Consider the following 15,531-nt stretch of genomic DNA (forward strand, 5'->3'; position numbering starts at 1 on the left):
GGACAGATTCAGAAACAGTCAGATGCTTTGAAGTCAGAGAATAAGAACTTTGGATCAAATAGGCTTGATTTCTCATCTTCTTTCTGGCGTCAATTAACCTTTTAATGTAAGCTTTTGCTTCATGTCTCTACTAATTTTTTTTAATCTATACAATGGAAATAGCATTGCATACTCTCTCAAGTTGTGGGAATTAAATGATTTAGATTCAAAGAAACGAATCAGCTAAAAATTAGTGAAATCGCTCAGACATGGTTTCAGCCTTCAGAGATGTCACCAGCACATAAAGTAAGCCAGGGTCAATGGTAGCTGACAAGAGGAGCCCAAGAACACCACTACCAACCACCATTCACTAACCATGATCACAGGAGGACCAAACATCTGTGCCATACTCACTTCACTTTATAATAAGTCATAAAAGGCATCTGGATATGAGTAGGGACAGCAGAGCAGAGAGTTACTATCTCAGCAAGGAATCTAATGGGACCTATGAGCAGATCTCTGGACACTAAAAGCTAGGCCCCACCAACTCCCCAGTCTGGGACACAAATGCCCTTAAACATCTCTGCAGTAACAAATGAGAGGGAGCTGACTGGAGCAAATGTGACGTGTCTGAGCAGAACTCATTTCAAAAGTTCTCACTGATGTTGGATCCCCTTCTTCTGCTCTAAAAGAGGAAAAGGGAGAGCCACTCCAGTGCCAGAGACCCACAGACCTATCTCTGTACAGAGCTTGGGATTCCTGAAGAAGAACTCAGAAACTTGTCTTCAGAGGGTGATTTCACAATCAGGGATTGAATATCATGTGATGCTGACATATCTCATGTTCTCAGAACTGTAGATCTGGTTAGACCTTACTCTCTATGACAGCCTTTTAAAAATAAATGTTTTGCCAAATAAACAAACAGACTCTTTTTTTTTTTATTATTATTTGACAGAGAGAGAGGGATCACAAGTAGACAGAGGGGCAGACAGAGAGAGTGAGAAGAAAGCAGGCTTCCCGCTGAGCAGAGAGCCCAATGCGAGGCTCTATCCCAGAACCCTGAGATCTTGACCTGAGCCGAAGGCAGAGGCTTAACCCACTGAGCCACCCAGGCACCCCAAACAGACTCTTAAGGGAACAAAGTGGTGGTTGCCAGTGGTAATTGCAAGAGGTGGTTGTGGAGGGAAGGGTGAAAGAGATAAATGAGATTAAAAGGTCAAACTTTAATGAAATAAGCCAAGGGGTTAAAAAGTATAGCATAAGGCATTTAATCAATAACATTATAATATTATGGTGACAAAGGGGTGACTACACTTATCTTGGTGAGTACTGAATAATGTACAGAACTGTCAAATCACTACATTGTACACCTGAAACTATCATGACATTGTATGTTAATTACACTCCAATATAACCTCTAAAAAATGGATGTTTTGCTATAATTTCCTGAGTGACCAACTTCTACATATATACAAACAAGACTATGTCTATAATATCAAACTTATCTTTTGAAGATCTAGTGTAGTTCCCAAGAAAGATGGGATGAAAAGGATAATATAAAAATACGGATGACAATGCTCATGATGCTCACGATGACAGCGAATGCTTCTGGAGCACCTTCTCTGAACGATATACTGACCTACCCACTCATTTGTAAGTTTTGGAGGCAGTAATTTCATTCCTTATTTCTTTCATTAATTTAAGCTTCAAACTGTGGAACTTACCTCTTTTTAAAATGTCCTTTACATACCACTAGAGGAGAAAAGCCAGAAAAACCGAGCCTTTAAAGCTTTCCCAAGATGATCTCCCTCCTCATCTGCTTTCCTTAAACACATTCATTCCACTTCCACATTTGGTATACTCAAAGAAGCAAATGAAAGATTTTCCATATCTGGAAGTAGGCAAAAGATTCTTGCCAACCTCTCATCTTATCAGTCAGATTAGCAACATATTTTATCCATTTGTGGCCACACAGAAGGTGTATTATTCAACATTCTTTTTCCTTTATGATTCATTGGTAGTTTCTCAGGTCATGGAGAAAATGACCACATAGTATAAATGACCACAAAAACCCAAGCCAAACTATACCTGTAGTGGTGACCCGCAGACATCAATGTGTAGCCTCACTTCTTTTCTCCAAATTATCTAGTTGGGAGTGGTTGTGGGGTTGTTGTTTTTTTTTTTTTTTTTTGTATTTTATTTATTCATTCGACACAGAGAGACACAGAGAGAGAGCACAAGCAGGAAGAGCAGCAAGTAGAGGCAAAAGGAGAAGCATGCTTCCTGCCAAGCAGGGAACTGGACATGGGGATCAATCTCAGGGCCCTGCTATCATGACCGAGCTGAAGGCAGACACATAACAGACTGAGCCACCCAAGCATCCCCAGTTGGGATATTTTAGATAGAGCCTGATAATCAGCAAGAGGACTAGTTCCCTACTATGAAGAAAAGTCACCAGGATTTCTCTAGAGTCAGTCTTTCATCAGTGACATATAACACAGGTGGTAAGAGTACTATCTCTTGTTCCAAAGTGGTCTCTTGAAAAGAACATTATTTTCTTCTTCTGTAGAATCATGATCCACTTACAGGGACTTCTACCTCTTTCTCTTTATTACGATTTTAGTCCCACAACACCTCCCTATCATCAGATTTCCCAGCTCAACCTAGTGCTATTTTTTCACAGGGCTGATTATAAGAAGAACTGTGTTAACACATCTTTGGACACACACCCAGGCAGATATTCTAAAATCTGATAAGAAAAGAATCAAAGGACTGACCTTGACACTTGGTAATGGGGCTACATTTGCAGTCAAGAGGACTTTAGGATCCACCCTAAATATCTTAGGAATACATATTTTCAAATTTAACTCCAAGGATCTTGTATCTTGGGCGTCAATATTACCTTCCCTCAGTACACATAAGTTTAAACAAATAATGATGATCTGTGTCAGGCAACACAAAGGAAACATGTTGCAAAATGGTTAAGATATAAAATTGTGGAATTGCATCATTGCTCATCTCATGTTATCCTACTAAACATAAAAATACTTCTTATAGTGGACAGAGCAACTGCAAAGATTGTACAAGTTTGCATATTTGAAAGGACTCACAAGAAATCCAAAAGCATAATCACAAAATGCTTTTTTTTTTTTAAGACCATTGATACTCTGAACTGAAAAACTGAATACAGGCAAGCTCTGAAGGTGGACAATATGTCCAAACAAACTCTCAGGAGTCTTTGGTGACACAAACAAGCTTCATCTCCTTCATCTCCAGTTGAACCACCAAGAACAGCATGGGATTAAATCTGGGCTTCAGGAAAGTTCAGGCACTAAGTTTGCAATGAGGTATTCACATCCCTCTAGTCAAGTCAGTTACACCAAGTACAAGCTATCAGGTTTTTAAATGATTTGAAGAAAATTGTTCTTGGGGTAATCAGCAGAATTTGGGACTTTAACCTTCCACTGGCGTGAAGCTAGCCAAGGGTCAAAGCCCTGTATAACCAGAAACAAGACTTTCCTGTTCAGTAGCAAAATAACACTTTCTTTTTTTGTTATTATTATTTGCAGTTAGCCAACATATAGTACATCATAAGTATTTGTTGTAGTGTTCAATGCTTCATAAGTTGTGTAAAACTCTTTCTTACACAGTCCACCCTCTGACTCTTGCTCAAGACTAAATCACACATAATAACTCACTCCCATGTATATTTTGCACCACTTGCAAAACAGGAAGAAAATAGTTCAAGTGCAAAGTACTAATCTCAAATGAGAGATGGGTTTTGTTTATTTTTTTATTTTTTTATTTTTTTTGGCATTGGGCAGACTTTACCATGCGATATTCTTTTATATTATTTTTTTAATTTTTTTTATTTTCAGCGTAACAGTATTCATTGTTTTTGCACCACACCTAGTGCGCCATGCAAACCGTGCCCTCTCTAATACCACCACCTCATTCCCCCAACCGCCCACCTCCCACCCCTTCAAACCTCTCAGATTGTTTTTCAGAGTCCATAGTCTCTCATGGTTCACCTCCCCTTCCAATTTACCCCAACTCCCTTCTCTTCTCTATCTCCCCATGTCCTCCATGCTATTTGTTACACTCAACAAATAAGTGAAACCATATGATAATTGACTCTCTCTGCTTAATTTATTTCACTCAACATAATCTCTTCCAGTCCCATCCATGTTGCTACAAAAGTTGGGTATTCATCCTTTCTGATGGAGGCATAATACTCCATAGTGTATAGGCACCACATCTTCCTAATCCATTCGTCCATTGAAGGGCATATTGGTTCTTTCCACAGTTTGGCGACCATGGCCATTGCTGCTATAAATATTAGGGTACAGATGGCCCTTCTTTTCACTACATCTGCATCTTTTGGGTAAATACCCAGGAGTGCAATGACAGGGTCATAGGGAAATTCTATTTTTAATTTCTTGAGGAATCTCCACACTATTCCCCAAAGAGGCAGCAGCAACTTACATTCCCACCAACAGTGGAAGAGGGTTCCCCTTTTCCCACATCCCCTCCAACACATGTTGTTTCCTGTCTTGCTAATTTTGGCCATTCTAACTGGTGTAAGGTGATCACTCAATGTGGTTTTAATTTGAATCTCCCTGATGGCTAGTGATGATGAACATTTTTTTAAGTGTCTAATAGTCATTTATATGTCTTCATTGGACAAGTGTCTGTTCATATCTTCTGCCCATTTTTGATATGATTGTCTGTTTTGTGTGTGTTGAGTTTGAGGAGTTCTTTATAGATCCTGGATATCAACCTTTTTTTATTATTAAATTAATTTATTTATTTTCAGAAAAACAGTATTCATTATTTTTTCACCACACCCAGTGCTCCATGCAATCCGTGCCCTCTATAATACCCACCACCTGGTACCCCAACCTCCCACCCCCCGCCACTTCAAACCCCTCAGATTGTTTATCAGAGTCCATAGTCTCTCATGATTCACCTCCCCTTCCAATTTACCCCAACTCCCTTCTCTCTAACATCCCTTGATATCAACCTTTTGTCTGTACTGTCATTTGCAAATATATTCTCCCATTCCGTGGGTTGCCTCTTTGATTTCTTGACTGTTTCTTTGCTGTGCAGAAGCTTTTGATTTTGATGAAGTCCCAAATTTTCATTTTCGCTTTTGTTCCTTTGCCTTTGGAGACATATCTTGAAAGAAGTTGCTGTGGCTGATTTCAAAGAGGTTACTGCCTATGTTCTCCTCTAGGATTCTGATGGATTCCTATCTCATATGGAGGTCTTTTATCCATTTTGAGTTTATCTTTGTGTACGGTGTAAGAGAATGGTCCAGTTTCATTCCTCTACATATAGCTGCCCAGTTTTCCCAGCACCATTTATTGAAGAGACTGTCTTTTTTCCACTGTATATTTTTTCCTGTTTTGTCGAAGATTATTTGACCATGGAGTTGAGGGTCCATATCTGGGCTCTTTACTCTGTTCGACTGGTCTATGTGTCTGTTTTTATGCCAGTACCATGCTGTCTTGGTAATCACAGCTTTGTAATAAAGCTTGAAATCAGGTAAAGTGATGCCACCCATTTTATTTTTGTTTTTCAACTTTTCCTTAGTGATTCGGGGTCTCTTCTGATTCCATACATATTTTTGGATTATTTGCTCCACCTCTTTGAAGAATACCGGTGGAATTTTGATCAGAATAGCATTAAAAGTATAGATTGCTCTAGGCAGTATAGACATTTTAACAATGTTTATTCTTCTGATCCAAGAGCATGGAATGGTCTTCCATCTTTTTGTGTCTTCTTCAATTTCTTTCATGAGTGTTCTGTAGTTCCTCCAGTACAGATCCTTTACGTCTTTGGTTAGGTTTATTCCCAGGTATCTTATGGTTCTTGGTGCTATAGTGAATGGAATCGATTCTCTAATTTCCCTTTCTGTATTTTCATTGTTAGTTTATAAGAAAGCCACTGATTTCTGTACATTGACTTTGAATCCTGCCTCGTTGCTGAATTGTTGTATGAGTTCTAATAGTTTGGGGGTGGAGTCTTTCAGTTTTCCATATAAAGAATCATGTCATCTGTGAAGAGAGAGTGTTTGACTTCTTCATTGCCAATTTGGATACCTTTTATTTCTCTTTGTTGTCTGATTGCTGTTGCTAGGACTTCTAATACTATGTTGAACAAGAGTGGGGAGTCTGGGCATCCTTGTCGTTCCTGAGTGGGCATCCAGATCATTCCTGATCTCAACAGGAAGGCTGCAAGCTTTTTCCCATTGAGGATGATATTTGCTGTGGGTCTTTCATAGATAGATTTGAAGAAGTTCAGGATTGTTCCCTCTATCCCTATACTTTGAAGCATTTTAATCAGGAATGGATGCTGGATTTTTTTAAATTTTTTATTTATTTATTTTTTCAGTGCAACAGTATTCATTGTTTTTGCACCACACCCAGTGCTCCATGCAATCCATGCTTTCTCCAATACCCACCACCTGGTTCCCCCAACCTCCCAAACTCTGCCCCTTCAAAACACTCAGATTATTTGTCAGAGTCCATAGTCTCTCAAGGTTCACGTCCCCTTCCAATTTCCCCCAACTCCCTTCTCCTTTCCATATCCCCATGTCCTCCATGCTATTTGTTATGCTCCACAAATAAGTGAAACCATATGATTTTGTCAAATGCTTTTTCTGCATCAATTGAGAGGACCATGTGGTTCTTCTCTCTTCTCTTATTAATTGGTTCTATCACATTGATTTATTTGTGAATGTTGAACCAATCTTGTAGCCCAGGAATGAATCCCATCCGGTCATGGTGGATAAACTTTTTAATGTGCTGTTGGATCCTGTTTGCTAGGATCTTGTGGAGAATCTTGGCATCCATATTCATCAGTGATATTGGTCTGAAATTCCACTTTTTGGTAGGGTCCTTGCCTGGTTTGGGGATCAGTGCAATGCTGGCTTCATACAAAGAGTCTGGAAGTTTTCCTTCTGCTTCAATTTTTTGAAACAACTTCAGGAGAATAGGTGTTATTTCTTCTTTGAAAGTTTGGTAGAACTCCCCAGGGAATCCATCAGGTCCTGGGCTCTTGTTTTGGGGGAGGTTTTTGATCACTGCTTCAATCTTGTTATTAGATATTGGTCTGTTCAGGTTGTCGATTTCTTCCTGGTTCAATTTTAGTAGTTTATAGTTTTCGAGGAATGCATCCATTTCATCTAGGTTGCTTAGCTTATTGGCATATAACTGTTGATAATAACTTCTAATGATTGTTTCTACTTCCTTGGTGTTACTTGTGATCTCTCCCTTTTCATTCATATTTTTATGAATTCGGGCTTTCTCTCTTTTCTTTGGTTCTGATTTGTGACCCAGTATGGGGTCTATTCTGGAGAAGGTTCCATGTGCACTTGAGAAGAATGAGTATTCTGTTGTTTTAGGGTGGAATGTTCTATATATATCTATGAAGTCCATCTGGTCCAAGGTGTCATTCAATGCTCTTGTTTCTTTATTGATTTTCTGCTTCAATGATCTATTTCTGAGAGAGGCGTGTTACAATCTCCTACGATTAGTGTATTCATATCAATATGACTCTTTACCTTGATTAACAGTTTTCTTAAATAATTTGCTGCTCCCATATTGGGAGCATAGATATTTACAATTGTGAGATCATCTTGGTGGATAGTCCCTTTAAGGATTATGTAGTGTCCTTCTGTATCTCTGACTACAGTCTTTAGTTTAAAATCTATTAGTCTGATATGAGAATCGCTACCCCAGCCTTCTTTTGAGGCCCATTGGCATGAAAGATGCTTCTCCAACCCTTCACTTTCAGTCTGGGTGTATCTTTAGGTTCAAAATGGGTCTCTTGTAGACAACATATGGATGGGTCTTGTCATTTTATGCAATCTGCAATCCTGTGCCATTTTATGGGTGCAGTTAGGCCATTCACATTGAGAGTGATTATTGATAGATACGTTTTTATTGACCTCGAGTTACCTTTGAAGTCGTTCTTTCTGTAGACTGTCTCTATATTTCTGTTGAATGCTATTCTTAGTATTTTTCATCTTTTATAGAACCCCCTTTAATATTTACTGCAGTGTCGGCTTGGTGGTTTGCATAGTCTTTTAAGCCTTGCCGGTCTTGGAAACTCTTTATCTCTCCATCCATTTTGAATGTCAGTCTTGCTGGATAAAGTATTCTTGGCTGCATGTTCTTCTCATTTAGTGCCCTGAATATATATTGCCAGCCTTTTCTGCCTTGCCATGTCTCTGTGGACAGGTCTGACGTTATTCTGATGGGCTTCCCTCTGTAAGTAAGGAGCCTCTTTGCCCTGGCAGCTTTCAAGAGTTTATACCTACAATTATAATTCCTCAATATCAAAAGCTTATGCACAGCAAAGGAAACAGTCAAAAAAACAAAGAGGCAACCCATGGAATGGGAGAAGATATTTGCAAATGATAGTACAGACAAAAGGTTGATATCCAGGATCTATAATGAACTCCTCAAACTCAACACACATGAAACAGGCAAACATATCAAAAAATGGGCAGAGGATATGAACAGACACTTCTCCAATGAAGACATACAAATGGCTATCAGACACATGAAAAAATGTTCATCATCACTAGCCATCAGGGAGATTCAAATTAAAACCACATTGAGATATCACCTTACACCAGTTGGAATGGCCAAAATTAACAAAACAGGAAACAACATGTGCTGGAGAGTATGTGGAGAAAGGGGAACCCTCTTACACTGTTGGTGAGAATGCAAATTGGTGCAGCCTCTTTGTAGAACAGTGTGGAGATTACTCAAAAAATTAAAAATAGGACTTCCCTATGACCCTGCCATTGCACTCCTGGGTATTTACCCCAAAGATACAGATGTAGTGAAAAGAAGGGCCATCTGTACGCCAATGTTTATAGCAGCAATGGCCACGGTCGCAAAACTATGGAAAGAACCAAGATGCCCTTGAATGGGCGAATGGATAAGGAAGATGTGGTCCATATACACTATGGAGTATTATGCCTCCATCAGAAAGGATGAATACCCAACTTTTGTAGCAACATGGACGGGACTGGAAGAGATTATGCTGAGTGAAATAAGTCAAGCAGAGAGAGTCAATTATCATATGGTTTCACTTATTTGTGGATCATAACAAATATCATGGAGGACAAGGGGTGTTAGAGAGGATAAGGGAGTTGGGGTAAATTGGAAGGGGAGGTGAATCATGAGAGACTATGGACTCTGAAAAACAATCGGAGGGGTTTGAAGTGGCAGGGGTGTGGGAGGTTGGGGTACCAGGTGGTGGGCATTATAGAGGGCACGGATTGCATGGAGCACTGGGTATGGTAAGAAAATAATGAATACTGTTATGCTGAAAATAAATAAATTAATTTAAATTTTAAAAAATTTAAATAAAAAGAAGAAAGAAGGACAAAGTCAGAAGCATAACACTTCCAGATTTCAAACTATATTACAAAACTACAGGAATTAAAATAGTATTGTACTGGCATAAAGACAGATATAGAGACCAATGCAACAGAACAGAGAACCCAAAAACAAGCCCATGCATATACATATGCTCACTCTTGATCTTTGACAGGGTGCCAAGAATACACGATGGGAAAAGAATAACATCATCTGTAAGTGCTGGGAAAACTGGATATCCACAGGCCAATGAATGGAATTGAACCATTATCTTAAACCTTCACCAAAACCAACTCAAACTGGATTGATTGAGGAAACGGAAGGCTGGAAACTGAAACTTTTAGAAGAAAACACAGCAGAAAATCTTTATCATTGGAATGAGCTATGATTTCTTGGATATGACACCAAAAGCAAAAATAAACAAAGGGGACTACAACAAACTAAAAATCTTCTGTACAACAAAGGAACAATTAACAATCTAAGAGAATGGGAAAATGACATTTGCAAACAATATGTTTCATAAGGGGGTTAGTATCCAAAATAGACAAAGAACTCATATAACTCAATAGCAAAGATAGCCCAATTTAAAAATAGACCATAGACTCAAATAGACATTCCCACAAAGAAAATATATAAATGGCCAACAAGCAAATGAAAAGATCCTCAACATTACAATCATCAGAGAAATACAATTCAAAAGAACAATGATGTATTATTTCATATCTGTTAAAATGGCCAGTATCAAAAGACAAAACATAACAAGTATTAGTAAGGATGTGGAGAAAAAGAACCCTTGTTCAACAATGGTGAGAATGTAAATTTGTATAGTCACTATGGAAAACAGGATGGAGGTTCTTCAAAATATTAAAATATGATATCATATGATCCAACAATCCCACACCTGGGTATTTATCAAGAACTACTGAAATCAGGACCTCAAGGAATTCTTTGCACTCCTTTGGCTCATTTCAGCATTATTCACAGTAGCTAAGATGGGAAAACAACCTCAATGACCATCAACGGATACAAAGCTTTGAAACAAGTAACAATATATACAAACATGGCATACTTTTCAGCCTTAAAAAGGAAGGAAACCCTGTCATTTGTGACCACAGGGATGAAACTTGAGGGCATTACTCTAAGCAAAATAAGCCAATCATAGAAGAACCACTGCAATAGCCCATTTATATGAAATATTTAATATAGTCCCACTCAAAAGAACCAGAAAGCAAACAGCGAGCAGTGATTGTTTAAAGGATATGGATATTTTTAATAAAAAGTTGAAAAATTCTGGAGATGGTTGGTGGTGATGTTTGCACACAATGTGAATGTACTTAATGACACTGAACTGTACAGCTGAAAATGGTTACAGGTGCCTGAGAGACTCAGTGGGTTATGGGGCTTCGTTCAGCTTGGTTCATGATCCTTGGGTCCAGGGATCAAGCCTCTCACCTTGCTCTCTGCTCAGCAGGCAGTCTGCATCTCCCTCTCCCTCTGTCCCTGGTCATGATCTCTCTCTCACTCTTTCTATCTAAAAGAAATATAAAAATCTTAAAAAATGAAAAGGGTTAAAATCATAAGTTTTATATTACGTGTATTTACCACAATTTAAAAAAAAAAAAAAAAACAAGGAAGAGGGACAGACTGCAAGTGAGCAAAATTGTTAACTGTTGAGGACAGGGCTGAAGGCACTCTTTCCATTTGTGGTGTGTGATTTCAGGAGTATATCCATTTCTATAAAGATAAACATTGATTTTTTTTAAGGTGATTTTGTGCAATATTTCATCCAGCTCTTCAAAACATCAGAAACTGAGGGAGAAGTTTATAGTGGAGCCTCCCTTCTATACTGTTTCCATCCTCTACCTCTGAATGTCTTTATAAAAAATGTTTGCCTTGGTGTGATTTTCTCAATGCCTACCATGTAGAAGCATTGCTCTTTACTGTACATCTCCACAATTCTTTCCTGCAGGATAGAGAGAAAAGCTATATTCCCATGAACACATCATGATGACCTGTCATCGAGATACACAAACCAGAAGAAGTTGATGGATCTATGGCTCATAAATTACCCAATCTTCCATAACTGAGAATTCTGCCATCTAAGTCTCCTTTGTCAACCACTAATAAAAATGTCAGTCTCTCAGAATAACATGGCATGTACCTTGAAAACTAGCATTTCCATTCTCAGGACAACCATGTTAGTTAGAACAGACACATTTTCCAAAAAAAGAAAAAAAAAAAAACCATTCTCTGAACTCTGACCTATGCCTAAAACCACCCCCTATTCTATGCCAGGCTCAACAGTGTCCAAAGGAACAGCAAAGCCCTGTCAGGAAGCTTTCCTACTTCTCATACCAAAATTTCATCCTAAACTATAGCCACAGACACGTGTTTCACCAAAGCTCAACTGCATTTCTAAAACTGGCCTCTAATGATGTTTGTGGGTGCCAAGGGGTAGTAAGTGAAAGACAGTGGCTGAGGCTTCTAGCAAAGAGTCCAACAGGACCAATTACTAATCCTCTGAGGACTTGAGAGGTCAATCAATGCATTACCAAAGTGCAGGCACTCTGCCAAAGTCTATTTAAATACTTTTCTAGAATCAAGAAGAAAGGATTATAGGATATTTAAGTAAAGGACAGCAGCAAAGAGTGTACTAACAGACTTAAGATTTATATGGGAGATATTGCTCCCAAGCTTAATGGGTTAAAATGAGGGCTTAAATCAGGCATAATAAGAACTTTCTCAATACTTCCCATAAACTTGTTAGGAAACATAAGTTTGGCAGAAAGTATTTGAAAAACAATGTATAATCAAATGAATATGATGCACTTTTCATTTTATAGTCCCCTATACCAGATTTTTCTGAAGAATTTTCCTTGTTGCCATTGTTTTTAATTGAGACTGAGGATAGTTCTGAAATCTGAAAAGTATCTGTATTTTGAAGATGTCTTTACACTTTCACAGGAGGCCAAGAAAGTGAGTAGAAATTAAATCAGAAAGCTACTGAAGTTTCCTAACTAAAATAGCTCATTTTCTGAGCAAGTTCAGCCTAGTAATGGGAACCAAAATAAACTAAAATGACCAAGAACACTGAAAGAGTTGTCTAGAGAGAGAATTCCAGTTTCCCACTTGTTACTTCATACTGTGTATGCAGCTGTGGGGCTATACATTCAGGGGAAGAAACAATCACTGGGTACAGTTGAGAAACAGTGGAACCAACAATCAACTAGATCCAGGTCAGTAATAACTAAATCTTTGCCACAAATTTTAAGCAGATTTAACTTATTATACTCAAACTGTCTTGACCAAATAGTTTTGACAGCTAGATGCTATGAAGTGAAGGTAATCTTTACCTCTACAAATGAATTTGAACAGGATCATATAAAATGTCCATAGAAAACGTGATCTGTAATGCTGCCACACATGATGCTGTTGAGAACTACTAAGGTCACTTTTATAACATTGTGGTTAACATGCATGTAGAAGTAGACTGCTTCGGTAGGCTTCTATATGGGATCATTTGAGATTGTTTCTCTTTTTCATGATTCCCATGTGCCACACTGAAGTTAGAATTTGTGGATTAAATCTATTAAGGATGATGAATCACATAGTTGCCACGTATAGCAGCCATGAATAGAGAAGAAATAACGAAAGAGACAGAGCTTTCTGGAAAACAAAAGACATCTTTCTTCACCTTCATTGAAGCTGGAAGTTCATGATACTGACTTCTGTGTCCAGAAAGTTTGAGGAAAAATATGTAGTTATGTTTTTGGCATGGATGGGAGAAAGGAGAAAAAAAGGAGGAGAAGGAATAAAAAGTCCTAAAGACCATTCAAAAAAAGAATATATTCTTGTATATATTCCATTTTTCCACCAATTAGGACTGAAAACTTCACATTCCTCTTAATTGATTAAGCATATAGTCAAAGAAAATTTTTATGATCTTACATAACATTTCTTTCTCAACAAGAGGAAATTCAAGGAATCTTTATGACCCATTTAATTCCATTTGTAAAATTTGACTATGATTGTAAATCTATTCCAGAACATTATTCTGTACATGATGAAAGACCAATCACACAGAAAATTCATTAGAGAAATACTGAAGAGTTTTAGGGAACTTTGTGCCACTTCCAAATCTGTATCCAAAGATGTTGGAAGAGGGAGTATGTAATAGTCATGTTCAGCCAGACAAAACATCCAGGGCAATTGAGTGAATGTGGCTCAAACAGCTGTTATAAAGAGAGTTCCTTGGCCTCCTAAAAGGAAACACTCTATCTGCAACTCTGTGTGTTTGTACATTCATTTGACAGAAAGGAATCCTAGCTCAAAGAACACTGCTGGTACAGAAACAGTAAGGAAGACACTTTCCTATCTTATATAGAGCTGAATTTTAAAGAATATTATATTCCCATAGCTAAACAGATTCATGATAATGTCAAATACACAACAAAATCACTGTCACTGATGAAATTTGTTCCAAAAATAGTGACAGAAAGCCATCTGAAAGGTTTTAGAGCCAGGGATTGGAAGTCAATCGTAAGTCAACAGTCATAATAACATGTTGGTTTAATTCCGGTGTTTGTGACATACTGTCACTACAAATTATATAAATAAGAAAATTTTACTTCTTTATATTCCTTTTTATAACTGTCTCCAAAGTAGAGGTGAGTAGAAGGTATGTCTCCATCAATCCAAGAGGCTAGGACTAAAGAGAGATGGAAGATTTCAGTGTTGAATTTAAAATACTACTCAGAATTATTGTGATCTCTCCAGATGGACCATGTACTTATAACTGAAGCTGACTCCATGAGAAGGACACGCAATGTAACAGAATTCATACTACTGGGCCTGACCCAGAATCCAGGACTGAGGAAATTCTTCCTTGCTGTGTTTTTAATCACCTACTTGATCACAATGGCAGGTAACCTCCTCATCTCCATCACCATCTTCATCAGCCCAGCCCTGGGATCTCCCATGTACATTTTCCTGTCTTACTTGTCCATTATAGATGGTTTCTACTCTTCGTCCATAGTACCCATAATGATCTCTGACTTGCTCTCTGACAAGAACACCATATCCTTCAATGGCTGCATGACTCAGCTCTTTGCTGAACATTTCTTTGCTGGAGCAGAGATCATCCTATTAGCTGTCATGGCCTATGACCGCTATGTAGCCATCTGTAAGCCCTTGCATTACATGACCATCATGAGCCGACCTGTCTGTGTTTTCTTGCTGGGAATGGCTGGGATTTTAGGCTTTATTCATGGAGGGATCCAGGTTTTGTTCATGATCCAGTTACCATTCTGTGGCCCCAATATCATTGATCATTTCTTGTGTGATTTGATGCCTCTCCTGGAACTAGCCTGTACAGACACTCACACTTTAGGGCCCCTGATTGCTGCCAACAGCGGGTCACTATGTCTGCTCATTTTTTCTATGCTGGTTGCTTCTTACATTGTCATCCTGCACTCCCTAAAGACTAAAAGCTCTGAAGGGCGTCTCAAAGCCCTGTCTACCTGTACTTCTCATATCACTGTTGTCATCTTATTCTTTGTACCTTGTTCATTTCTGTATCTGAGACCCATGATCTCCTTCCCCGCTGACAAAGCTGTGGCTGTGTTTTACACCATAGTGACTCCCATGTTAAACCCTTTAATTTACACCCTCAGAAATGCAGAAGTGAAAAATGTCATGAAGAAACTCTGGGGGCAAATAATGAAAATTGGTGATAATGAAACTTGGGATTAGAGTATTTACATAAAAATATCTAGTGAAAATTTAGAGAGAATTATTCCCCTTCTTAGTTAATTAAATGTGGGACAGTCAATTATCCTGTCTGGTTCACTTTTCTTCGGAAGTATATGTATTGTGGACAGGATTAACATACCCATTAAGGCAAGGCAGGCATGGTGCCACAAGCCCACAATAATTCTAGGAGCACTGGAAGTGGTTAATTTCTTTTAAAATAAGAGGGAAAATGAATGTAATCCAAATCCAACTTGCAGTATAGTCATCTTTATACCAATGCTGTCATAAAATGTAATTTTAATATTTTTAATGGAGGAGAAGAACTCATGAGGACAAATAGCAAGTTGGCCACAGAAGTCATAATGTTTCCCTGATTGTGGGTATGAAACAGGGAAGCAGCAAT

The 15,531-nt window shown here is 38.3% G+C and overlaps 1 protein-coding gene across 1 annotated transcript; it reads left to right on the forward strand.

Moving 5' to 3' along the window:
- Positions 1–14,186: 14,186 nt before the first annotated feature.
- On the forward strand, positions 14,187–15,128 carry LOC132008494 (olfactory receptor 4C45-like). The gene has a single exon (XM_059387143.1). The coding sequence runs from the start codon at positions 14,187–14,189 to the stop codon at positions 15,126–15,128; it is 942 nt and encodes a 313-aa protein (XP_059243126.1).
- The last annotated feature ends 403 nt before the right edge of the window (positions 15,129–15,531 follow it).

This window comes from Mustela nigripes, unplaced genomic scaffold (genome assembly GCF_022355385.1).
Source record: "Mustela nigripes isolate SB6536 unplaced genomic scaffold, MUSNIG.SB6536 HiC_scaffold_148, whole genome shotgun sequence".
Lineage (NCBI taxonomy): Eukaryota > Metazoa > Chordata > Mammalia > Carnivora > Mustelidae > Mustela > Mustela nigripes.